Source organism: Colletotrichum aenigma, assembly GCF_013390185.1.
Source record: "Colletotrichum aenigma strain Cg56 chromosome Unknown KSG_Cg56_contig10, whole genome shotgun sequence".
Taxonomy (NCBI): domain Eukaryota; kingdom Fungi; phylum Ascomycota; class Sordariomycetes; order Glomerellales; family Glomerellaceae; genus Colletotrichum; species Colletotrichum aenigma.
This window is the reverse complement of record NW_023500916.1, coordinates 910,413-935,553: the sequence shown is the minus strand read 5'-3', so window position 1 is coordinate 935,553 and position 25,141 is coordinate 910,413. Positions and strand designations below refer to the sequence as shown.

At 52.3% G+C, this 25,141-nt stretch overlaps 9 protein-coding genes across 9 annotated transcripts; 5 read left to right on the top strand and 4 right to left on the bottom strand.

Annotated features, from left to right (window-relative positions):
• Positions 1–127: 127 nt before the first annotated feature.
• CGCA056_v014113 (uncharacterized protein) lies at positions 128–598 on the top strand (the record flags this gene model as incomplete). The annotated part of the gene is made up of 5 exons (XM_037329355.1): positions 128–232; positions 285–299; positions 351–461; positions 527–538; positions 590–598. The coding sequence occupies 5 exons, from the start codon at positions 128–130 to the stop codon at positions 596–598; spliced, it is 252 nt and encodes an 83-aa protein (XP_037172508.1).
• A 232-nt stretch (positions 599–830) lies between these two features.
• On the bottom strand, positions 831–2,152 carry atA-0 (6-methylsalicylic acid decarboxylase atA; the record flags this gene model as incomplete). Its single annotated transcript, XM_037329354.1, has 2 exons — positions 831–1,259; positions 1,316–2,152. The coding sequence occupies 2 exons, from the start codon at positions 2,150–2,152 to the stop codon at positions 831–833; spliced, it is 1,266 nt and encodes a 421-aa protein (XP_037171580.1).
• Positions 2,153–3,095: 943 nt separating this feature from the next.
• Positions 3,096–4,616, bottom strand: pelF-1-0 (putative pectin lyase F-1; the record flags this gene model as incomplete). The annotated part of the gene is made up of 2 exons (XM_037329353.1): positions 3,096–4,034; positions 4,092–4,616. 2 exons carry the CDS (start codon positions 4,614–4,616, stop codon positions 3,096–3,098), a joined length of 1,464 nt encoding a protein of 487 aa, XP_037171579.1.
• A 2,000-nt stretch (positions 4,617–6,616) lies between these two features.
• Positions 6,617–8,889, bottom strand: AMTR1-2 (Transcription activator AMTR1; the record flags this gene model as incomplete). The annotated part of the gene is made up of 5 exons (XM_037329352.1): positions 6,617–7,449; positions 7,519–8,030; positions 8,083–8,530; positions 8,590–8,813; positions 8,870–8,889. 5 exons carry the CDS (start codon positions 8,887–8,889, stop codon positions 6,617–6,619), a joined length of 2,037 nt encoding a protein of 678 aa, XP_037172371.1.
• A 1,326-nt stretch (positions 8,890–10,215) lies between these two features.
• HGT1-1 (High-affinity glucose transporter) lies at positions 10,216–11,813 on the top strand (the record flags this gene model as incomplete). The annotated part of the gene is made up of 2 exons (XM_037329351.1): positions 10,216–10,274; positions 10,325–11,813. 2 exons carry the CDS (start codon positions 10,216–10,218, stop codon positions 11,811–11,813), a joined length of 1,548 nt encoding a protein of 515 aa, XP_037171776.1.
• Positions 11,814–12,591: 778 nt separating this feature from the next.
• On the top strand, positions 12,592–14,390 carry CGCA056_v014108 (Baeyer-Villiger monooxygenase; the record flags this gene model as incomplete). The annotated part of the gene is made up of 4 exons (XM_037329350.1): positions 12,592–12,729; positions 12,810–13,188; positions 13,238–13,803; positions 13,854–14,390. 4 exons carry the CDS (start codon positions 12,592–12,594, stop codon positions 14,388–14,390), a joined length of 1,620 nt encoding a protein of 539 aa, XP_037171777.1.
• Positions 14,391–16,720: 2,330 nt separating this feature from the next.
• Positions 16,721–19,546, top strand: vpr-5 (Minor extracellular protease vpr; the record flags this gene model as incomplete). The annotated part of the gene is made up of 3 exons (XM_037329349.1): positions 16,721–16,864; positions 16,932–17,431; positions 17,482–19,546. The coding sequence occupies 3 exons, from the start codon at positions 16,721–16,723 to the stop codon at positions 19,544–19,546; spliced, it is 2,709 nt and encodes a 902-aa protein (XP_037171765.1).
• An 849-nt stretch (positions 19,547–20,395) lies between these two features.
• On the top strand, positions 20,396–21,247 carry CGCA056_v014106 (uncharacterized protein; the record flags this gene model as incomplete). The annotated part of the gene is made up of 1 exon (XM_037329348.1): positions 20,396–21,247. One exon carries the CDS (start codon positions 20,396–20,398, stop codon positions 21,245–21,247), a length of 852 nt encoding a protein of 283 aa, XP_037172496.1.
• Positions 21,248–21,467: 220 nt separating this feature from the next.
• On the bottom strand, positions 21,468–22,194 carry CGCA056_v014105 (uncharacterized protein; the record flags this gene model as incomplete). The annotated part of the gene is made up of 4 exons (XM_037329347.1): positions 21,468–21,607; positions 21,663–21,762; positions 21,815–22,051; positions 22,111–22,194. The coding sequence occupies 4 exons, from the start codon at positions 22,192–22,194 to the stop codon at positions 21,468–21,470; spliced, it is 561 nt and encodes a 186-aa protein (XP_037171766.1).
• Between the last annotated feature and the right edge of the window lie 2,947 nt (positions 22,195–25,141).

The window sequence follows — 25,141 nt, the reverse complement described above, 5'->3', positions numbered from 1 at the left end:
ACTCCATACAGCTGAATGTTCCTGCCCTGTTCGAACTCCTTTGGCCCAACAAATTCACCATATTCCCGCTATCAGCAACCTGAGATCCCCCGACATAGACTTGACTTGCCGTCGTCGTCTTATCAACATGAAGTACTTGGCTGTTCTTTTGGCTTTTGCCGCCTCTTCCAATGCTGCTTGGTGCAATGCCGGATGGGGCAAGCCCGCTGGAACCTCATGCCCGTCTGACTACGTAAGTCTACTCGTAAGATTGATCAGGATCGTATTCAGCTAATCTATCCTAGACCAACACCTACTGTGTACGATAATTCCTTCAACCAAAAGATTGTCTGACTGATGTTTGCGTAAAGTGCGAAGAGCCTGGAAGTCAACACGGGGACTTTGGGTCGGAGAAAGTATGCGTCAACCCGTCCAACGGCGCCGGCACTGCGCCTGTTCTGAGTTCATGCCTGGGTAGCGGTGTAAGTATCTGGTCTCTCCGCGGGTGCTCTAGCGAATAATTACTGACAATCTCATCCCCGACTAGTTCGTGCGCTGCGTAAGCTATGTTTTCCTCAGTCTAGTTATCATTCTCACATTTTTGCCATAGTGTCCGTAATTACTTCGACAGATATCCTGTTGAGCAACCACCACCTCGAGGGGAAGGTTCCCCGATTTTATCTTATGCATACTGGAAGCGCAGACAGCACTTGATGATTAACCAACATTTACCGACAGAAAAGGACAAACAGGCGCTAGAGGCGCCTAGAATCCCACAAGCCTTTGGATTATGGGAGAATTGTAACGACATAAATATGGCATTCCAAGCCGAACTTTTAGGTTTTTATAATTTATAACTCCATTCTGTACCTCTCGAAGGCCTCAACTGCGTCTTTGACTTGAGCGTCCATGTCTACCCCATTTGTGAACATGCCACCTTCCTTCATCCGAGCCCGCATGTGTTCCAAATCAATCTCGTCTCCGTCTTGGCTGTACAACCTGCCAAACTCTCTCGTAATGTCCACAACTTTTTGACTTCGCGGCCGTCGAATCTCATCGAAGGCTTTCAAAGCTGGCTCAATCTCGTCAACCGATGTTAGCCGATTGAAGATGCCTGCTAGTATGGAGCAATCTTCGATGGCTTGGGCAGCTCCGTTTCCTGCGTGGGGTAGGGTTGCATGGGCGGCATCACCAAGCATGGCCACACGTCCTTTGTAATATGTCGGTGCGTGCTCGTGATCTTGCAAGGTCCAATCCTCATTGTGGCTTTTCTCGACGGCCTAGTCCACATGGTTCAGTCGGCCGTTTGCTCATGGTGTCACCCACAAATACTTACAGATATAAGTGCATCAATTTCTGGTAGAAACCCTTTCCACAGATCTGAGTTGAATGGCGCCCCTTTTTGCGGGCATTTGGTGTCTCTTTGCAAGCAACCTATGCTGTAAGTTTGTCCGAGATCGACTGGAATGCCGATGATGAATCCATAAGGGGTACAATAGCCGATGGCGTTGTCGATGCAATGTTGGGGAATGATTTGTTTGGCCCTTGTCATGGGGATTGCTGAATGAAACTGCCGCCATTCATCGTGGTTGACAGGCTTAGTAGCCGGATGTTCGGGCCCGAGGATGAATTTCCTTGTAGGGCTGAAAACCCCTTCGGCTCCGAACACGACGTCGAAAGTATCATCTGTGCCATCCTCGAAACTGACCTTAACCTCCTTTGTGATAGCATTCTCCTCGATGTCGACCAAGCGTTTGCCAAAACGCAGTCGCTCCTTGGGCATGACATCGTCTTCCAAGAGTCCTTCAATGAAGTGTGCTCGATGGACCGTCCTTCTTCCTTTAGCCCTCCCCAATTCTGCAACCAGAGTTCCTGCATGTTTTCCGGCAGAAAGGAAAAACTGGGTTGCCATCTCCATGTTTTCCTCGTTGGCCATGAAGTGGGACTTTTTAAAATACGCCTTTTTGATTTCTGGCGATATGAGATCCATGGATTTAGTAGCATTCGCATGCAAAGCGAGGCCAAACCCTCGGAATCGAACGTTGGGATGTCCTTCAAATAGGTGAACGTCAAGATGAGGGTTGCTGAGGAGGCCGATTGATAGGCAACAGCCGGCGATGCCAGCACCGATGATGCCTACACGCACACGACGGGGTTCGAAGTTGTCGCCCATGCTTCAGATTTGTCACGGCGACTTTTTCAGGACCTCCTTTTTGCTTTGGTGTTTTTCGTCAAGTTTCGAAGGACAAAATGCGGGGTATCACAGCTTAATCGGTTCCAGTTCAAATAGAGGATTCCAATCCATGCCGTGGGTCACCTCCATGCATCATGGTGCTACGTCGACCCATGGCAGCGAACCAATACGACGCGCATCGTACCATTTCTCCACTGAAGATTTATTCATGCAGTTCTATGAGCTACACAGTCCACTAAAAGTGGCTTTTGCGTGGGACGAGTCGCACCTGTCATCCAGGCCAGGCGGCTCGTTGAACACAAGTTTAGCCACGGACGACATGATTGGCTTGAAGATGATAAGAAGTCGCAGCTTACCCTATCAGACGGCCGAAGCAGTACGTTACTGGCACAGAAGCACTATCAAGCCTTGATCAGCGGTGAAAGCGGGATAGGTGTTCGCGCAGGAAAGGCGATGTTGATGATAGATAAAGCCCTTCCAAAGGAGGTGTAGGGATAGATGCAAGCAGGCAGCAGAAGGACACAACCCCAACATTACTAAGGTACATACATATTACATGCTTCAATATTGTAGATATGACCGTGCATCCCGAGAAATCCGGTTATTGAGCCGCAAAGGCTGCTTATCTGGGATCTCTAGTGACACTTAATTGAAACAGAGCCAAATTAGCAAAAGTTGCTGTCGATGTTCCTCCGGAGACGACAATGCCAGATTTGCCTAGACATTTGAGTAATCCATGGACTAGACCAGTGTGAAAAGTTGAACGTCACCCGGCAACGTGGCGATGAGTCAATGTGATTCGGTGAAACCGTTATGGTCAAAGTAGTAGATTAATGTTACAGATGCTGTATCTCTCATTCATATTTACAAGAAGCGCTGGCAACTTCAGAATATGTTCAGATTGAATATCCATGACGTTGCATTAGATACGACGGAGCGACTTCATGCTGCGTCTGGCGGCGGAGCTAAGGCACTGGGAGTACCACTCGTTCTGAACGACGCAAGAAGTTCCGGCGGCGCAAGTCGTGGCGCCAGTCCAGCCGCTGCCACCGCACTGGCCCCAGGCCTGGGCAGTAACGGTCGAAGAGCCGGACTCCTCGGCAGCGGGCTCCTCAGTCGTAGTCTCCTCGGTAGCAGGCTTGGTGGCAGCAGGGGTGGTCGCAGCGGCGGAGCTCTCCTCGGTCGCGGTCTCCTCGGGGGAAGTCTCTTCCGTCTCGGTGGTAGGGGTGGCGGCCGTGGAGGAGCCGACGTTGGCAGGTCCAGCGCTGCCCTTGACGAGGGCGGAGACACCGGTGGCAGCAACGGGCTCGACGAGGTAGTCCTTGAGCTTGGAGAAGGTGGACAGGGCGGTGGTCTCCTTGAGAGCCTTCCAGGTACCGCTGGAGGAGTCGACGCTGTTGACCTGGCAAGCACGGCCGATGGAGGAGGTGCAAGAGCTGGCGGACGAGGCGTCGGGGACGTTGAAGCTGTTGGAGTAGGCCTCGCCATCGTAGGGGGTGTCGACGGACTCGAAGGCGTTACCCTCGATCAGGGAGACGGTGCCGGAGTAGAGCTCAAAGGAGTGGCCCTTCATGTTGGAGAACAGGTTGTTGGTCGCCTGGAAGGTTCCCTTCTCGCCGAGCTTGGGGGCGCGGCCGGAGACGTCGTGCCAGTAGTTGCGATCGAGGGTCATCTGGTCGCCGTCACCGTTGAGCATCATGGTCCAGTAGTGGTTGCCGTTGCAGGAGGCAGAGGTGGTGGTGACACCGTCGAACTCGTTGTTGGAGATGGTGGCGCGGGAGCCGTCGTAGTGGCTGACGATGAACTGACGGCCGACCAAGGAGATCTTGTTGTGGTCGATCCAGACACCATCGTTGCCTCCCTACAGGAAGGTTAGCTATCGGCACAGAATGATTCGAGAATTCGAATAGAGCTTTACCTGGAGATCAATGGCATCACCTCCCCAGACAACACCCGGGTTGAGGTTGGTGATGGTGATGCCCTGGATGATGACGTTCTTGGCGTTCTTCTGGATGCGAAGACCCTTGCCGTTGAGAACGCCCTTGCCGTTGGAGCCGATGATGCTCTTGTTGCTTCCGACAACCAGCGGCTCGGTGCCGGCGACGTCGTACGTGACAGTCGCGACGGTGTTGTCGCTGGTTCCACAAGACAGGTCTCCGAGGTACAACTGTCCACCGTTGGTGGAGCTGCAGCTCTTGCGGTCGCATCCCGCTCCAGAGGCCGACTCGCCGGTGAAGTCGTACTCCTTGTCGATAACAATGGTGCGGGCGGTGTCGTCGGAAAGCCACTCGGCCAGCTCTTCGGCGGAGGACGGGGTGGCAGCCTTAGCGCTGCCACCGCCGGTGACGCCGGTGGCAAAGCCGTACGCCGTGCCGACGACCGACTGAGCGGAGGCCGTGCTGGCGGCAGCGGCAGCAAGGATCACGGATGCTGATAAACGCATTGTAGCGAGATGTGGGGTGGAACGAATGTGGTTTTTGTTAAAGAACGGATGCGTGAAGTCGATAAACGAATGACTCGATCACGCCGGCGCGAACTTGAGTCGAAGCTGAAGTTAACACTGGAAAGAGACGTCGAAAAGGAGGTTGACACAGAGAACCAACAGATCAGCTCATCGTGAACTACCTTCGTACTTTAATAACAAGTCTAAACAGTGAGGCTCGAGCAGAATCCAATAAAGTGGCCAAGGGCCCACACAGCGGCAAGACTACCAAAACCGGGCGGCTGTTTGGTGAACTAAGCCGAAAGTGAGAGCCAAGACTCTGGGCAGCGGGTAGGTGGATTAATATCAAGTTTCTTACTCGCCATAGCTGGCAACGCCCCGCACTGGCGCTTTCAATCAACGACCCCTTTCATTTGAGCGAGAGTAAGAGAGAAACCAACTCCGGAGCTATCCGCTGCGATCAGATTCCCCAAGTAGGATGGACCTACGCAACCACGTTTGCTTTCTCGGGTTTTACCTACGGTAGCGGGAAAATCCCGACTTCATACTAAGCCTATGTAGCACGAGCTTCAATCAAGTTGAAACAATGACGCTTGACCTCTAGCCTCTGAGGCTCTCCGCCAATACCTTCCTAATTCCCCGCCAGTAACCCTTAGGCTCGGTATCGCTAACACGTTCTCGTGGTTGGCTGATCGGCTAGATTTTCCAGTTCTGTACGAACACTGCACTACACTCTTTTGAGTAATCAGATTGATGGTTGACGCTGACAGCTACGATGCCGTCACGAGCATATCTGCGGCGTACCGAAGCGCCTCCTTGCATGATGCCGCCTGAAAGCATGGCAAATTTTTGGTCTTAGTAGTCTCAACTCGGTAGTCTCACGATGATCGGATGGCACTTACGGAGTATTGATTCATTGTTCATCGACAGAAGCCCCAAATGTCCTCCCAATATCGCGTCCAATCGCTCCCGCCCTTGACGAGGATTGATCCCAGCCCATCTCCGCGCCCTGTGAATGGGTGGGTCAACATCGTCCTGGCGGTTTGTTTATCTCGCTGAAACTCGCAGAGACTGCCACTATCGAGTTGCGCGGAAGTGCGGTAAGGACTCATTTCGAGAGTCTGATTGACACAAAATGTAAAGTGAGACGGTCCCTGAGGACATCGACGTAAGGAACTGAGTTTTCTTCCGCCGAACCAAAGGAATAGCAGTTCTGGCCTTGTAGCACGCATGAACTTTCTCTCCTGCACCGTATTGCCAAAGCAGCGCCAGATGAAAGCCGTCAACATCACACAATTGCTAGACGAGGCCCAGCCAGAGTACCGAGGGACATTGAGAAGGACGTAGTCTTTACAAATTCAAGGCCAAGCGGGGAGCGCAAGCAATTGCTAATAGACACACTGGAGTCCAAGGCCTGAATGTATGATAAAAGTAGTGTAAATTTTGCTGCCTTATGGTAGCGGAAAGCGTTCCTGACAATTCACGTCAAGCTCGGAACTGCGCATGGGGACTCTACCCAAGGAACATGATCTTCTCGTTAATGGTGGATAGTCTCCATCTATCCGCCACCGAGAACCTTTTCGGTTCCATTTATAGACAGTGAGTCCAGGTCTATCCTCGCAGTCGGGAGGCTAGACTACAACAAAGATCGGCGGGGGCCTCTTCAAATGGCAGCTACACGCTGCACAATCATCTGCAGAATACCCGCAATAGGACTATGGGAGTTACCGACATTCGCGAGGACACATAATGATTTACTGTTTTCTGACCATCACCAAAGCTCGCCACTTTGGATAGCTTGCTTGTTAATAACTCCTCCGACGAGGACCATTACGCCTGAAGGCCTTGGTGCCCCATAACTGATTTCTTTTCGAGCAGGCCACAAAAGTCTGTTTCGTCATCTGGCGCCTGAGCGACCATATGTGATGACAGAGGCTACGCTAAAAAGGCAGACGTCTATTTAAATAGGTAACAACAAGCTCTATCATGATGTCGTACAATCAGAGAACTCCATTACGCATCAAGGGCTCCCAATAATCATCCTCATTCACCTTCCATTCATCAGTCAACTTCCTGACCTGATAGTTCGTAGCCCATCCCAGCTCCGTTTCGATATCAGAGAGCAGCTTGAGGACCAACTCCTGCTCCGGGCGTTCGTGGAACGACTGCCCCGCAACAAATAGTGGCTGCACAGAGTGAATACGGACAGCATCCGGGGGGTCTGAAAGGCTGATCCCGCATATCTCCTTGCCGTGTCGGAGAACCTCCCTTTGGATGAGCCGGTATGACCTCAGGCGCGCTGACACTGTCGAACGGATCGCTGTCGACTCTTGCGGCCGATTAACCAGTAGCAAAATGCAGGCCATATGATAGCTCTGCATTGTTGCTGCGCACATGGGTATGTCGTACCATATCATCTCCATATCCTTGACATTTTCTCCGCCCTCCGTCGACGTCGTGTACTTGGTTCTGGCACTCGGGGCAAAAGTTGGCGGGAGGCTTTCGTACCATCTTTGCAGCTCCATGTCAAGCTTCTCCCATCGCTGGAGGAGCAGCTCTTGTGTGACCCCCAGAGACATGCGTTGGCCCGCTGGTCTGGAGTAGTCTTCCGGTTTGATGCCGTCTCCCGAGGTGATGAAGTTTACGACTTTTCCGAGGAGCCAAAGGAGCTCATTGCTTTTCGAGTCTTCGTCTACGTCGGTCGAGGCACGGATATCGGCGGTACAAAAGGGGCTGAAGGGGAGGAGGAGGCTATTTTCGTCTGTCGCTAGGCCAAAGTTCTGCCAGAGGCGAACGTGGTCGAGGTTCAGACGAGTTTGCGTCTCGCTGATGACTATTGTCAATCATTCGATTAGTTTTATGGTCCTTTGCATGAAGAAGAGACGCCACCAAAAGTACCTACACGCGCAGAGAAAGTCCTGCCTAGCCAAGCTCCAGAATATTGGCCCCTTGATTGGGGACTGTGGGATGGGTACTGGTGAGCAGCCAGTAAGGTTACTGTCTGACGCAGAATACAGGGGTAGAGCCGTCAGATGCGCCTTCCATGCGTTCCCCGGAGCATTCATCAGCTCGTACATGCACAGAATGGCAACTGCAGCGAAGGTATCGGTGTGTCGACCACCGTCCACATCTCGGGTATCATCGTATCCACCGAGGGCAATAGCATGCTTCAGGCAGCGGATCGCTTGGTGGTAGTATCGGACGGCGTGGTATTGGCAATCTGGTGTCCTTGAAGTCGGAGAGCTAGGTGATGCTCTAGCGCTGCGGGTAGATTGTTTCTCGCAATTGTCGCTTTGAGTTCGTGATAGATGCTTCGCCGCTAGGGCGCAAATGGCTGATTTGAGAAGGGGCCGTGTAGTTGCTCGTATTGGTATCTCGCAAGAGAAGTGGGCACTCGTGTCGAAGAGGTCCATCCTATTCGCACAAATTAGTCCATAACTATCTTCACTCGAGAGATTCGCTGTACCATTGCCCTGGACCTTCTCGGAAATGTCTAAGAAGTTGAAGCCCAAGGACAATTGTTTCTGGGTCGTTGATGTCTTCATCCACAGGAACATCATCGTCTGCTTCGAGTATCGGTGGTGTGTAGACAACAGAGCTTCGAGGGCCCCTCTCTGTAGTAGGAGATACAGTTTCGAAAGTTTCGATGTTACTATCGTTAAACAAGATATCTGGTGTGTCTTGAACTTCTCGCGGAGGCTCTTGAGCGCAATCTATCCGTGACACCGCGTCAGGATCAAGCTGGCTTCCTGAATCTTGCGAGGGAGGCGTCGGTGAGGTGCTATCCCACCGGGCCGGCGGGATATCGTCGGAGCGAGTAAAAGTAAGTCCGTCACCAGCATGCCGCAATAGCAATTCGTCTTCGAAAGCCGTCGCGTCATCTTCGTATGGGTTTGTGATGTTCACAAACGTAACTGAGGGTCAGTCAGCAACCTCTGCGTCCACTATAGAGTTGAAGCCAGAGTGTACTTACGGTCGCCGGGAATTTCAATCCAAACATGGTCATTGGCAAAGAGTCCCTCAGTTACAGCAGGCCCTGCTAATGTCTTCTCTTGTTCTTGCCCAAGCAGACCTTGGACGTCGAAATGGCGGAACTTCGTGTCTTGTGAAAAGATGCATTCTCTGTCAGATTTCGTACACTGTCCGCAAGTGGGCTTGGCTTCGTCGCACTTGAGCTTCCGCTGTCGACATGTCAAGCTGCACAAGGTTAGTGCAAGCTGGCTTGCTGAGCAGTTGACAACGTGAGGGCCCACCATCCATGATGCGAGCGCATGTTGTCTAGAGCCCCAAACAGGGGGGCGTAAGCCAGGATGTCTCCTATTGGAAGACGTCGAAAAACTTGCCCACACTAGACTGGAGTTGGAACGAACGCGGCATTTTGCGCGAGACAAGAGTCCGATACTTTCGAGGCCGTGAATCAAAGTCCGGCTGGTTGTTTGGACACCGACATGAAGAGTTTGTAGAGAGGGAAACAGATACGAGAGTATGGGTTGTTATGCGGGACAGAAGCAGGAAATCGTTCCGGTGGAACACAAGAACACGTCAGTGCGGGGACTTAGGGAACTTCCAGAGCGTTGATGGTCTGGAACCTCAACAGTAGTGTAAGCGAATGAAATCCAATTCTCAAGTTATCCACGAGGTGTTTCAAGTCTTTCCAAGGACGCGAATACTAGCTGCTTGGTGAATGGCAATAGCATTGTCCCGTTAGCTGCACCTGCAGTTTGGCGAGAAGCCAGTCGACTTATTCTTCGTCGCTTAGGGTAAACCAACAGGACAAGTGCTTACAAGGTCCGTATGTTGTTGGCTTCGATCATGCAGGTGACGATAGTTCACAATGTACCTTATGGGTAATGGCGGTCGTATGATATGGAAGCGAAAAAGACGTTTCCGAGTGTATCAAGAGTCCGGTGGACATGAAGCAACACGAAGTCGGCAATATTTCCTTTTTGGGGAGGCGACAGTCCCTGGGTACAGTCAGCAATAGTCAGACAGGTGAGGCTTTCGGCAAATTTCCCTATTCTGAAGCGCTTATTCTGCCGAGTCCGGTAGCGCAAGTGGCGCAACATGATCCGAGTCAATCTCGGATTTGCTTTTCAATCTAATAGCAGCTTTGCCGAACTTACTCAGCAGCTGGCAGCGATGCTGCAACTGATGCCAGCTGGAACAGTTGTCGGCCATTCCAAAGCTGGTAAATCCGACGCTGTTTGGCGCTGTGTGAAAAGTGTGCGCACGAGGACCTTGAGAACTGGCAAGCGAGCCGAGTCATTATCAACTACATGTCACAAGCACGTTTGCGGTGAAAGAGACCTTTTCACAAGCATGACCTTAAGAAATCCAATCATCGTGTCATGTGCGGCTCTTATCGGGTTTTCTCCTTGTGGGAAGACCGGTCGGCTCGATGCCTGATCGAGACACGATTGGAAATCTATGAGCAAAGCCAGACGCAGCCACCGGCTCAGCATGCGGGCCCCAAAGATGTTTAAAGTATTCCGGACGGGCGCAACCCACGGCCGCGCTGTCGGTAGCCAGTCTGTGTTATAGCAGAATTCTCATCTAATAACTCAAAGCTCGAGTCTCCAAGAGAATGCAATTCACGAAGATGCCGGCGCTCTATGTCAGAGCGTCAATTGCCACGGGGGCCGTTATGATGTTATGGGGGTATGTTTCCTTCCTGAAAATTGAGAAGAGTTTCAACTGATAAATACTAGACTTGACACCGGTAGCATCGGACCAATCACAGCAATGACAACCTTCACCGAGTCCTTTGGCGAGTTCTCGGCAACCGTACACGGAGCCATTGTCTCGACTCTTCTTATAACCGGAACGATCAGTGCCCTGCTTGCCGGCATGCTGGCAGACCAGCTCGGCCGAATTGCCATGATTTCTACTGGCGCAGCCGTATTTGGAGTCGGAGCCGCCATCGAGTGCGGCGCTGTACACCTGGCAATGTTCATCGCTGGCCGAGCTATCAAGGGCTTGGGAACAGGATTATTCGTCAGCACCGTTGCCGTCCAGGTCTGTGAGATCACCCCGGCGAAGACAAGAGGATTCTGGGTCGCATTTTCCCAGTTAACGCTCACAGTCGGGCTTGCTTTGGGGTACTTCATGTGCTACGGCACAGGGCGCATTGCTGGGTCATCCGCTTCATGGCGAGTGCCCCTGGCTGTCGAGTCTATCCTTGGCTTTGGCTTTGCTGCAACAACTCTTCTCGTGCCGCCATCTCCCAGGTGGCTGATGGCAAAGGGCCGTGTCGAGAAGGCTCGCCTTGTCGTCTCGCAACTCGGGATCAGTCAGGAAGAGCAGCAAGAGATGCTAGCGCAAAAGGGTCAAGTCACTGTCCACTCTCCCAAATTGAGCATGCTTCAAAACATCCAAGAGACATTCAAAGACTTCCGCAAGGCCTTCTCTGGGCCGTACCGTTCCCGTACTGCTTTTGGGTGCCTCTTGTTGATTTTCCAACAAACAAGTGGGATTGACGGAGTGTTGTACTACGCCCCGCTCATGTTCCGACAAGCAGGCATGGCATCCGAAGAAGCAACTTTCCTCGCATCTGGAGTCTCGGCCTTATTGATCATGGTGGTAACCATTCCGGCCACCATCTTCGCTGACAAGTGGGGCCGACGTACGTCAACTCTTGTGGGAGGTATCGGCATCACCATCGTCATGTTCTTGATAGGATCGATGTACGCCGCGGACCTGGTCCATCCAGACGGTGGTGCTGGGAGATGGGTCGTCATTATTTCCATCTACATGTTCGCGATTGTCTTCAACATGACTTGGGCCATCTGCATGAAGGCGTTTTTGGTCGAGAGCCTCCCTCGTGAGACAAGATCAAGCGGCGCGGCGTTGGGGCAGTGTTCCAACTGGCTTGCCAACTTTGTCGTGGCACTGACCACGCCGCCTTTCCTCGCTGCTTCATCCTACGGTCCCTACTTCTTCTTTGGAGGCTGCACGCTGCTCAGCGTGATTTTCTGCGCCATCTGGATGACTGAGACAAAGAATCAAAGTCTTGAGGCCATCGAAGCTGCTTATCTCCAGCGAAAGCTAGAGAAGACCGGGGGGAAGTCGCAGTGGAGTGTAAATGTTAACGAACAGACGACGGACACATCGGAGAATTCCAGTGTCATCACTCCTCACCGAGAGCGGGAGAGCTGGCTGGGTGCGGCGGCGGCAGCGGGACACGTCCATCGCAGCTAGGTTGCCGGCAAATTAAGTTACGAACAAAGGAGAGACCTTTAAAGCACCTCTGCTGATAATCTGACGGATAGGCAAAAAGATTGGTTGACATGGATGGGCACTTAAATAATAGATAGACGGATATGAAATTGCATTCTGCTTTCCCAGCTTCCATGTCCCAACATGAATCTCGGCAGGTGAATAAATCTTTTTCGACACCACGAAGCCTTGATAATCGATTCCATCAGGGGCAGACTCCTGAATTTTCACGTTTTCGATATCCCGTCGGCTTGTGAAGTTACCCCATGGGGTTCTCCTGGGATCTTGGAAACCAGTCCCACTTTACAGCGCTGCACCATCGCCATCATTACAGAGCTGCCAATGAATTCCCGGTTCTAAAACATTATGATATCATTCTTCTTTTATATCACCACGCGAGACTTATGAAAGGAGACACTTACAGACCGTGAGTCCGTCGGAAAAATTGCCTTGGATTTGAATGGTAAGACCGGACGAACAGCAACCTACAGCCTCATAACCAAAGTAGAAAGGGACAAATCGATCAATAAAACCAGTGTCATATCTTTCACTCATACGTGCATGACGATATTCCGGTCGGATACATATACGGTGCGTGCAGCTCCTCTGTACGATAGGGCTGCCGTATTGTTGCATTATCGCCCTGAGTGTCGAGAGAAATTCTATTTGAGCTCACCTTCAATAAGACCCCTGAGATTGTTCAACATACACATTCTTCAAGATATCCCATTTTGATCATTTGATTTGATTGGACTTCATCATGACACACGACGTTGACGTGCTAGTCATTGGCGCTGTCATGTCCGGCATTGGCTTAGCCATTCAGCTCATTCGTCAACACAAGACAAGAAGCTTTGAGTTGATCGAGAAGTCAGAGAGCGTTGCTGGGACGTTGTGGGTGAATTCATATCCAGGATGTGGATGCGATGTCAGTCAACCCTTGGCCTGTAACGGCGTTCATACTCATGGGACAAACAGGTGCCATCTCACTTTTACTCATACTCTTTCGAATTGAACCCGAACTGGTCTCAGAAATTCGCCTTACAGCCCGAGATTTATCGATATTTCACAGATGTGGCAGACAAGTATGACATCCCGAAACACGTCCGCTTCCGGCAAGTTGTGAAATCTGCCAAATGGGACAGCCCCTCGGGCACGTGGATAGTCACCATACGAGACTTGGAATCATCCCAGATCAGACAACGTCGCTGTAAGGTTCTAGTCTCTGCAGTCGGAGCGTTGTCAATCCCGAAGAAGTGTGACATTCCCGGGGCATCTACCTTTCAGGGACGGATGTTCCACACCGCTGAATGGGACCATTCCTTTGACTTGAAAGGCAGAGATGTTGTAGTGATTGGTGGGTATGGTGCATCTGCCGTCTATAAGCACATGCTAATGGTCCTCAGGAAACGGCTGCAGTGCCACGCAAGTCGTTCCTGCGATCAGCGAAGGCGATGAAGCTGCCAAGAAAGTCACCCAGTTCAGTCGCCAATCTCACTGGCTGGCAGAGAGACAGAACCCAAAGTACTCCAACTTGTTTAAGTGGACTATGCAATGGGTGCCTTTTGCAATGCGCGCATATCGTGCGATGCTGTACTGGGAAAAGGAGAAGGGCTTCCAGGGCTTCTACACCGCCTCCGGCGCAGAGATCAGAAGAGGCTGGTCTGAGGAAGCCGCTGCTTACGTTCGAGCCAACTCTCCGGCAACATATCGAGACTTCCTGGTCCCGAAGACGGAGATTGGATGCAAACGCAGGGTCAATGACACGGGATATCTCGCCAGCCTGCACCGCGCGAATGTCGACCTGATCTACGATGACCCAATCACTGAGATCACCAAAGATGGTGTTTGCACTTTGTCTGGCCGTGTTGTTTCTGCCGATGCTATTGTGCTGGCAACCGGTTTTGAGACGCAGAAGGTCCTGTCGCCGATGGAGATCTATGGCAAGGACGGTGTGAGCATCAACAAACACGTAAGTCTATCAATACCTACTTCTACTACCATGATTTGACCCATTGTTAGTGGGACATAGTTAGCGACGGCTCGCCCTCGTCTTACTTCGGTACTTGCCTCTCCGGCTTTCCCAATTTCTTCATCATGATGGGACCAAACACCCTCAGCGGCCATCTCTCAGTAATTTACACCACTGAGTGCCAGATCAACTTCGCCATGCGCGCGATAGCACCAATCCTGAAAGCCTTGCACAGCCGTAGGTCTTTGCTCCCTGCAATCGGCAAGCTCACGGATGTCATGGAGGTTACACCCGAGGCCGAGATGCGGGACATCAATGAGACTCAGGACAAGGCTAAGGGTCTTGTGTGGGGGACTGGTTGCACCTCGTGGTTCATTGACCCGAAGACGAACAGAAACACCATCATGTTCCCGGACTGGCAGTACAAGTTCTGGCTTCGAAGCGTCTTTGTTTCGTGGAATGACCTGAGATACACCACATCCGCAGCTGCTACGAAGGAAGAACAAGACGGTAGACTGGGCTTGGGCTTACTTGCGACTGTTCTGGCCGCCGGATTGGTCGCAGTCGGCGCCTATTTGTTCAACTAATGTCTAGTATCAACAGAAGGATGCCTCTCCAGAATACAGAATAGAGTATGGTTGCACAATATGTTTATCTATCAACAACATTATGATCACCAGTGGTGTCTGAATCTCGGCGTGGACTTGGCTCTGTATCTTGCAGCTTCCGACCTTGGTCTAGGTCAGCTGACGGACTCGCTCCAGTGCACCCCTCTCACGTTCCTGGTGGCGTGCAGGTGGCAGCCCACTTCTGTCAGGGGAGATACATACAAGAGAAAGGCTAGAAGATGTTCAGATCTACCTACCTAATGCGGTCGAAAACCAACCGGTCGGAAGCAATGCCATCTTCAGGTGACTTTCTCTTACTTGATCGGAAAGCGACACCTTCCAAACGAGATGTAGCCGGATGCATGTAGTCAGCGTGTTCATTTACTCAGGTACACCGGACCAGCTGTGGTCAATCTCGTAACCCTTGTTATGGCTTCTAATGCCGTCAGTGGGTCATAGGATGAGGCGATCCGGTGCCTGACCTGGACTTTGATGGCGCTCTTTCTTGGTTTACTGGGGCGTAAGGCGTGCCTAGCTGGGCGTGTTTGGTGGGTTTGACTAGTCAAGGTCCGCAGTGGGGAGAGCTGGCAGCAGCACAATGATCAATGTAGAATGCTATGCCGGTAGCGAGTCTTTCAACTGTGCTCTGCCCCTCTGTTCTACATACTCCTGGTATTTGGCTAATTTCTTTCACCTGTGGTAGAGCACGTATCGGTCGTAGACCATGGCTTGGAGTTCGTGATCGGGCGGCCCGGTTCAGTGGATGAATACGGGGATTAACTGTATGTACAGGGGGGCATCATCGCTGGCCATGTGTCCGTGAGCGATGGACATCTCAACCTGAAGTCAGCAATTCAGCGTCCAATTCTGTCCAAGATAACCTCAGTGATCTGTCTACGTCCATTCTCGAGGTCAAAGCACAGGGGCATCATCTTCTTGTCTGAACAGACAAATGATGTCAACTGACACAATCCTCGATGCCTTCAAGGTAGGTTGTGGGTGGAGATGAGCTTTCAAGCTGCCAGATATGGTTAGCAACTAGAGACAGGCTTAACACAGGCCACCAGCCCAGCTTATCTCAGTTGCGCGTGGCACTAACCCACGCATGAGATCCCTTCCCACATCCCCACGCTCTCTTCATTCGGATCTTTTGTCCTCTGTTGACGACCGTACAAGCGAACTAGACGCTGTGTTCTCCGGAGGTGTCTTCCTTCGTGACAAGACTGCCGCGAGAGGCCCGGATAGCCGATGGGAGGCAAGTCTGGTGCATTGCGGCATTTTTCATGTTATCTTAGCTACGGTCTACTAACCGAAAGTCACTGACGGCCACAACGGTTCCCCCTCATTGAATCCTGGAGTCTCGGCATCATGACGAGCTCCGATAACGTCTTTGATATTCATCCTGTACAACCCAGTCAGTAACATCTCCTCTGTCCACCGCCATGTGCCCACGCACCGCTGAATGTAACACTCGAGCAACCTTGCACCACCGACTCGCGCTCTTGTGCCTGGAACGCGCAGGAGCAGAGTGGTAGAGAACGGCCATGGGCATCCCACCCCCAGACTGTTGATACCACCTTGCGGGACGCACCTAGTACCAACACCGGACCCCCCACACAGGCTCAAGATGGTAGGTCGGAAGGCCGCACGCAATCCGGACTCGAACTATTGGCCCCCTCCCGGGCTGCGCCGTCCCATCCGCCTCGTCCCAACAAGGAAGCTCGTGATACCCTTGGCAGCTCATCATCGATGACCCAACCTTCATCGGCATGCTTCCTCCGCGACGGCAGCTATATCCATGAGAAGAGGGGTCCCAAGCGGAAATTGCTTTCTGCTTGCTCAAGATAACCGCACCTTATTAGAACGCCAAGCCTGCACCTCTGTCGTTTCCCACCTGGCCATTCTCTGTCTTGGCTTGCATCGCCGAGCGAAGCCTTGTAACTCTGCACTCTCCCCGCCATGCGACGATGTACGAACGCACCAAGGGTAGCTAGCTGCTTGCCACCAATGGCTCTATCCAATCGACGTGATGTTGGATCCCCAGCATCACGTCTTTTTGCCGGGGAGATGAGCTAGGGAGCTTCCTCGGCCTCATCTCGACCCTAGCTTCTTGCATGGCGAGTCGCTCACATGGGGCCATTGTCGTCTTTTGCCCAGAGGGGCTTCATACGCGCAGTCTGCTCAGCTCTCCGAGAGAGCATGAGGGTGGCTACTTAACTACCCAGGCTCCTCGCGATGCTTGGGATTGAGCTCTTTTCCGGTAGCTTTGCGCCCCGCGAATCTCCATCGTCTGTCAGAAAGCCGGCAAGATGCGCATCTCGGCCACCGTCTCAGCTTTCGTCCTCGCCCTCCACCTCGGCGGCGCTGCGGCACTCGTCCCTCGCCAGGAAGCCGGCGCCGACAATGAGGCCATCGCCTACGTAGCCAAGAGCTTCATCATTGAATATGCTCCAGTGAGTGCCCGCTGCGAGGGCTGCCGCCCTAGGTTGTAGTCCCCAGCTGACACTCACCGTCTTCTAGGGATCCAGTGCGCGTCGTCGTCGCCAGAACGTCGCTTCTACCGACGGTATCACGGTCGTCAAGGAGTTTGCCAGCGATGTGTTCTCCGGCGCCAGCATCGAAACTGAGACTTACACGCTCGACACTCTGGTTGAACTCCCTGACATCCTGAACGTCTGGCCTAATGAGCAGGTCAAGCTTGGACCTGTAGAGCCCCAGGCTGTCGCCGTTGAAGAGGCGCCGGCTTATACTACGCATAACGCCACTGGCGTGACCAAGCTTCATGCCCAGGGTATCTTCGGCAAAGGCGTCAAAGTTGGTGTCGTCGACACCGGTATTTACTATGACCACCCCGCGCTCGGTGGAGGCTTTGGTCCTGGTTTCAAGGTCGCAGCCGGTTATGACTTCGTCGGTGACGGTCTGTATCCACAGAGCGGACCCAAAGCTCCCGATGAAGATCCCAAGGATACTCGTGGCCACGGAACTCACGTTGCTGGTATCATCGCCGGCAAGAATGATCTGTAAGGGCTTCGTCGTATTACCTGATGTAAGCTGGGCTAACTTGCTACAGCTGGTCTGGCGTTGCCCCCGAAGCGACGCTTCACGCGTACAAGGTCTTCTCCAACGCAGCCTCTACGGATTCTGCCACTCTGATTGAATCTTTCCTCGCTGCCTACGACGACGGGGTTGATATCATCACCGCCAGTATCGGCGGTACCAACGGATGGTCTAACAACGCTTGGGCCGAGGTTGCTTCCCGTCTCGTTGATGAAGGTGTGGTAGTCACTATCTCTGCCGGCAACAGCGGATCCGCTGGTCCTTTCTATGGCAGCTCTGGCTCCTCCGGCAAGAATGTTGTCGCCGTCGCCTCCATTGACACTGAGGTCTTCCCGGCGATCCCCTTCGAGGCCACTTTCGGCGACTCCGACACTCGCCGCATCGGCTACCTCCCAGCTGAGAGCTACTTCCCCAGCACCATCACCGACTGGCCCATCATTGCTCTCAATACAAACACCGAGGACCCCGCTGACGGCTGCGAGCCCTATCCTGAGGGAAGCCCTGACTTGACGGGCAAGATCCCCTTGGTCCGCAGAGGAACATGCACGTTCCAGACCAAGCAAGAGAACCTGGCCGCTCTTGGTGCCAAGTACATTCTGATCTACAACAACGCCTCCCCCATGACTACACCTGGTACTAGCAACACCGACTCTGAGATTGCCCTGATCAGCGCCGATTCTGGAGTCTCTATTATCGAGGCTATCAAGGCCGGAACCAACGTCACTGCTGACTTCTCTAACAACCCTGAAGCCCCTGTTGCCCTGGACTACCCTGCCGGTAACCGTCCTAACACCTTCACCAGCTGGGGTCTTCTCTGGGACAACCAGCTGAAGCCTGACGTCGCCGCTCCGGGAGGTAACATCTTCTCGACCTATCTCGACGGTAGCTACGCTATTCTTAGCGGTACATCGATGGCTTGTCCCTACGTTGCCGGCGTCGCAGCCCTCTACATCAGCCAGCACGGCGGTCGCAGCGTCCAGGGCAAGGGTTTTGCTCGCGCCCTCTCCCGCCGCATCATCTCGAGTGGCTATGCTCTGCCCTGGTCTGACGGTACCGCTACCGACTACGGATACACTGCTCCTCCGGCCCAGGTCGGCAACGGCATGATCGACGCCTGGAAGGTCCTCCACTATGACACCCAGCTTGAGTTCGAGAAGATCCAGCTCAACGACACCCGCTACTTCAGCCGTTACCACGACGTTACCGTCACCAATAACGGCGACTCGGAAATTACCTACAAGTTCTCCGTTCAGCCTAACGCCGGTGTAGACGCCCTCGCCTGGATTCCCGCTTCTGGCGGTCTTCCTGGAACCAAGCGCGTCAAGACTTTCGCCCAACTCTCTCCCAAGACATACACTCCAGACATCAGCCTACCCCGTGACTTCACCCTGAAGGCCGGCGAGACCAAGACCGTCTCTGTCAACTTCAACAACCCAGACAACCTCGGCTGGAACACCACTGGCCTGCCTCTGTACGGAGGCAAGGTCATCATTCAGGGCAGCAACGGCGAGCAAGTGTCTGTTCCCTACGCCGGCGTTGGAGCCGATCTTCGCAACACCCTCGGTGGTGTACACGAGGCAGGATGGCCCATATCCGTCTCCACGACTGAGGAGATCGACATCAGCGAGAAGTCTTCGTACACCTTCGACCTCAGCACCGGCGCCCAGGACTTCCCCAAAATCTTCCAGAAGCTCCTCTGGGGATCCCGCCAGGTCCGTTGGGACATCTACGAGGCAGGCTGGACTGAGCGCCAGTGGACTTACCCTCCCGTCGTCGGACAGAACGGCTACGTCGGATCCGCAGCTTCCTGGGTTGGCTCTGGTGAGGTTGAGGTCTTCGACCCGGAGCAGTACGACCCCGACGAGACTTTCACCTACCCCATCACTGACATTTACCGCAACACGGCTGCGAGCTACCACGAGCATTGGTGGTTTGGCAAGCTGGGTAACGGTACTCAGATTGCTCGGGGCAACTACACCATCCGGTTTGCGGCGCTGCGGCCTTTCGGAAACCCTACGCATGCGGACAACTGGGATGTCTTCAAGACCCCGCAGATCCAGGTTCTGGGGCAGTACTAGGTTAACGCAGGATTAGATGTAGGAGGACGTAATCGCGGATAAGTAGTATGGTCAGGTAATAGCATAATGCAAACAGTCAATCCAATTATTCCATGTATGGCCATACCCGTAGGCAAGCCATCAGAATTTTCGGTGCCATCATACTCGTCCGTGAAATCCCAGCTAATTAATCCGTGGACAGCCGTGTGTCATTTCTAGTAGCTCCTGCGAATGTGTCACTCCGCATTGGATCTGGGAACGACACGATGCACAAATCGACCTCCAAAATCGCGCATCTCCTGAGAATGGTTTGTGATGCATGACGCTACTTCAGCGATCTACGCAATGGAGCAATGATTCGCCTGCTTAGAGCTCAAACATGCATCGCTTCAGCAACGAGGTATCCACTTCGCGAGCATGCGCGCATATATCGTACATATTGTTGCCTATAGGTAGTGAGCCCGGAACGGTCATAACCTGATCTCGGAGCGGGGAGAGGGGTCTCACGGCCCGCGCCGCAGCCATGCGGGATGTAACTCGGGAAGCGAGGGGCCGGGGGTTGAATATGGGCTGGAGCATACGCCAGTCAGATTAAGCTGGTCTTACTTGAATTCGATTCAATGCATGTGAAAACGCGAGAGGAGAACTTTCATTCGGTCTTGGAAATTGGACAGACCCTGCGATCAATGATGTTGGAGCAACCCTTCCGCATATTACTAGTGTTTAAAAGACACCTATGGGTCCTCCCAAATAATTATCGAACAAGCCCTAAGACGTCTTTTCCATTCGGCTTCGTTGGCACCCAGAACTTCTCAATCGTCTGTGGCTTTTATGTTGTTCTAGCTCAAGAGAACCCATTCACTGTCAAAAATGACGATCGAAGAGCGACCTGACCAGTTCACCAACACCCGCAAAGCCGACTTCAATTCGATCTATAACCAGCCAGATCCAAGAGCATACTTCAAGGCTCTCACTCCACTTCAGTATCAAATCCCACAACAAGCAATTCCGTTCGTGGAACGAGTCCTCGAGCTCTCTTCGCCTTCGGAAGATGTTCAGCCTCGTAAAGTTCTCGACGTGTGCTGCTCGTACGGAATAAACGCCGCCCTGCTCCGCTACAACCTCACACTCGATGCACTATCAGTCCATCTCGCATCTTCTCCCAAACTGTCTAGTCGGGACCAGATCACCTCCGACAAACGTTTCTTCGAGTCTAAGCTCATCCATCCGGAGGTCGAAATGCTAGGTCTCGACATCGCTCCTGAAGCGATTGCGTACGCGGTGAAGACGGGCTTGATGAAAGATGGATGGGCAGAGAACCTCGAGACATCTGACCCATCGCTCTCACTGCGCGAGGGATTAAAAGACGTTGAGGTGGTGGTTTGCACTGGGGGAGTGGGCTATGTTGGTGCAAGCACCTTCTCCCGCATCGCTGAAGCGGCTGAAGATTCTTCTAAGCTGTGGATGGTAACCTTCGTGCTCAGGGTCTTCTCGTTTGATGAGATTGCGGACGTCTTGGAGGAAAAACATGGACTTGTCACCGAAAAGATTCCCGGACACTTGTTCCATCAGAGAAGATTCACATCAAGGGAGGAGCAGAGCGCTGCTGTCGCTGACGTGAGAGCAAGAGGCTTGGATACAAAGGGATTGGAAGAGGATGGATGGTTTTACGCGGAATGCTACGTGACGAGGCCGCGGGATGTTGCGATTCCGAGTTGGTGATGTACAGGGCAAATTTTGGCACATTTGCGTCTGCTTTTTGCACAATGGGATAGGTGGTATGAATGGTGCATGTCAATAGACACTCTCAAGCATGAAAGTTGACTTGATATACACAGGTGCTATGTGCTTTTCTAAAATATGTACTCGGCAGTTGGGTAATATGTACCGGGTGAAGATGTCAAATTGATGAGGCCCAGCCTCTGTACTGCACGTCCTCAACTTACGCCACGATGGCGATGTCGATGCAGCTCTCGTAGGTCTGCTTGTTGGTCTCGGCGTACCAGAACCACTGGATAGCGCACTTGCCACCAACGTTGCAGGAGTCGGCCAGGGTATCGGGGATGGTGACGTTGAAATCGGCTACATCCTCAATTAGTACACTACATCACTGCCCGTGAGGATTGATCCGACTTACTGTCAGCAAGGGGGTCGGGGTTCTCGGTTGGCCAGTCGTCCCAGGTGATAAGAGGCTCACCGACGGCGGTGTTTGTCGCGAGGTCAATGACGGAGATGTTCTGAGACAGGGTTAGTACGTCGTCAAGCATCAACTGCTGTGTAGAAACGTACGGCGTGACCTGGTCTGTGACCGGCAACAAGGTCAATGTGGAAGGGAATGACCTGCCCAGCAGTGACGTTCATGAGCAGGTCCACGTTATCCTCCCATTGGTATCCACGGCACATGAAGGCATTGCACTTGTAGTCGGCATCGGCAACTGCCATGGCGTTCTCGATGGGTCCGGCAAGATCGCTGTCGAGCTTATTGGTGACTGCAGTACCGCAGAGCTCTTCCTGCTTCGTTCCGGTCTGTCGATCAAAAGTCAGTTCGGAGCCGGTATGATACGGCGATCGATTCCGGGGCTTACCGTGCGAGGCTCCGGGGTCTGGACGACGCCGTGGCCCCAGACGCCGGTGACCAGAGCCGCAATGACAGCTTGAGTGAACAACATGTTGCAAGTCTCTTGGGTTTCGGAAAACGTGCCGATGAGTAACGATTGCGTAAAAGTAGACTGCCGGTTTCCCGTCCCTGGGCAGAAAAAGAGGCGGTTTTAAAGAATCAGATGTAAAAACCTCCTAGCGCCCGATTGGGACGTGTTTCGCGGGTAGAGATTAAAGGCGGCAGATGGATCGACAGGAACTGTTCCTCCGCCGTTGTTTAATTCATCGCATACGCGTGGCACCCTCTATTCCCGGTGATTTCTCCACAAATGGCAGGGCAAGTGCCGCCAATTAAGCCCCTGATATAATTAACTTGCGGCACCACGGCTTGCGCTGTAAACAACCAAGAAACCCACCAAAGCCCCTGGCGGAACCGCAAAATGAAAAGATAACATGCAACAATTGGTGGAGTTTTCGAAGGGCTGGGACCGATTGACTGGATCTTGAATGCAACAAAGGGAGTGACCAGTTCAGATGGAATAGGGGGATGAAACTGGGATTGCATTTCTTGACGCCAAGAACCCAGATTCGGACGAACTGGCCGGGTGGATGCTTGAAGCCCAACACTGAACACGACGCCTAGGTAGGCGAGGCGACGCCGCGTATTTTGCGTACCAAAAAAACTCAAATGTGAATACCGAGGACTACCATCATGAAGATGGTAACTGATACCGCCAAAAGTCCAATACCAAATCCACCAATGCTCATGCCACCTTGAACATCACCTTTGAGGCAAGACCAGAGGATCGCCACGAGTGCGATGAGCGCTGCAAAAACCATGACTAGTAACGCGACAAAGCCTCGATCGATGTCCTCCTCGATAAGGAAGCCGAGGCCTTCAGGTACGTTATCCGGATCATTGATGGAGTTGTTCCAGCACAATCTTTGATGGAGCTTTTTCGGCAGCATTTGCGCGGCTAAATACCGGGACTTAAAGTGGTCCCCAGGTTTGAGGAAAGCGTGCATGAAGTGGTCGGGCGGGAACGGGAATCTCCCAAGCTTCGGAGGGCAAGGACTGAATGCGTACTTGTATCGGTGCGCCTCTTCTTTTGATGGGATAGAGTCGACGATGTATTCGCCAACACGATCTTGTTCGTGCTTGAGAGGGAACACCTCAAACTAGGAGGTAATTTTAGAAGTCGCGTGACATTTGTGGGCAGATTTGAGATTTTACCTTGACGTATTGCATTTTACTTGCTCTGTAGAACGGGTTTCTCACCTTCTTCAACCTGAGATTAAGCCAAAACGCGTGGAGCAGACCCACGAGGCTCCCATCATTCGTAGATGGCCGATATAAAGGGTCCCCTCGATGCCTATTGTATGCTGCCCTAAGTTTGTTGAATAGATCTTCGTCTGAATGGACGGTTGTGACATCAACATTCTCAAGAAGGATGACGTGTTTGTGAGTGTTCACGCAAAGCAACATATATTTTTTGACGCCGTCGGTAGCTGTGAAATCGTCAGTTGAGTCTTGTTTGTCCACAGTGGTCGGCGCTGAAGAGATTGATTGGCTGTCTCTAGTAGAATTTGAAGGCTGAGATACCGCGAGCTCGCTCTCCGAAGGGTCGGGAGTAAGGCTTGCAGTATTAGCCAAATCAGTGGCCGGGAAAACGACAATTTCACGCCCGGATGCTTGTCGGGCGAAGTCAACTGCAGCATATTGATGAGACGTTTCAACTTGAAGTTTTAGTCTCTCTCCACATTTCTGCGTTGGTCGCAGCTTGTTAGATTCTTTGTGTCTTGAAGTGGTAGATTGCAGTGAGGGGCCAATTACGCACACATTTCCAGCAGACTAGGACGTGTCCTGGGGGCACTGCTTGGCTTGGCGTAAATAATCGAACAAATTGATCCACAATGATGTTCAATCGCCTGGCATATAAACCTCTGACTGAGATAATCAGCTGGCTCGTGAAAGTAGGTCGACTGGATGGAGGCGATTGTTGCGGAGTATTAGATACTATGTTTCCGGTCAACATACAATTTCTGACGTGCCTTTCCTCAAAAAGACTTACAAGGACTGGTAGCGACTGTCCTTTGATCCGGTGAATGATTCAACTGGCCTTTCAGGTGTTTGTTGCGAACAGTCTGGCCGGTTGGAAGATTGCGCGGGTCCAATTTGCCCGTGACGGTTTCCGACTTTGCTTCAGTGTTCGTGAAGGCATGAAATCTACGGGTTAACCACGACAGGCTTGCGGTAATTACCATAAGCAAAGCGGTAAGAACGAAGAATGAAACTGCGGTCTTCCCAAAACCCAACCCGGCTTGCATTAGGGAACCGGCCAAAGCCATCGGTGAAAATACTTGGAGCTTGAAGCGATAACAGAAATAATCGTCAACAAAAAGATGATCTGTGGAGCAGTAACTACATTTGATTTCAAATCAACTTACGATATTGACATTGACATATTGGATCTTTTGCTGGAGAGCTTGTCTGACCAAGCGAGAGACTTTACGGTTCGCATCGTTTTCTTCCCGCCTTCGGAGGTCACGTAGATAACGCAACAGAACCTAATGTTGTATGTCAACAATAGCTACCATTCAATGGCCCCAATTAAAGAGAGATTCCTGGCTCAATCATTGGACAGCTACCGTTGCACCACTTACTGCACAATGATAGTCTTCGATTTCCGTTTCCAGAGATCTCAACTGTGCCAAAACTCGAAGCAGTTTTTCGAAGGTTCCGTACTGCGGGCTTGATTCAGACTCTTTGATCGAACGTCCTGAAACGTCGAAGGCATGTTGTTCCAGTCGGCCGTCAAGTCTGGAAGAACGGAGCGCCTCGACTATGCGGTCGAGTTTGATTATGAGCTTCGATGTCAATCTTCGGGCTTTCATGGCTTGTTTCTGAGCAAGCAGAACGTCGCTCTAACTCCCATCAGTCGTATTGTTTCGCAACAGCTAAACAAAGACTTCGGATCAGTTGTTGAGTCCAAGCTCGATACCAACATGGATAATGAG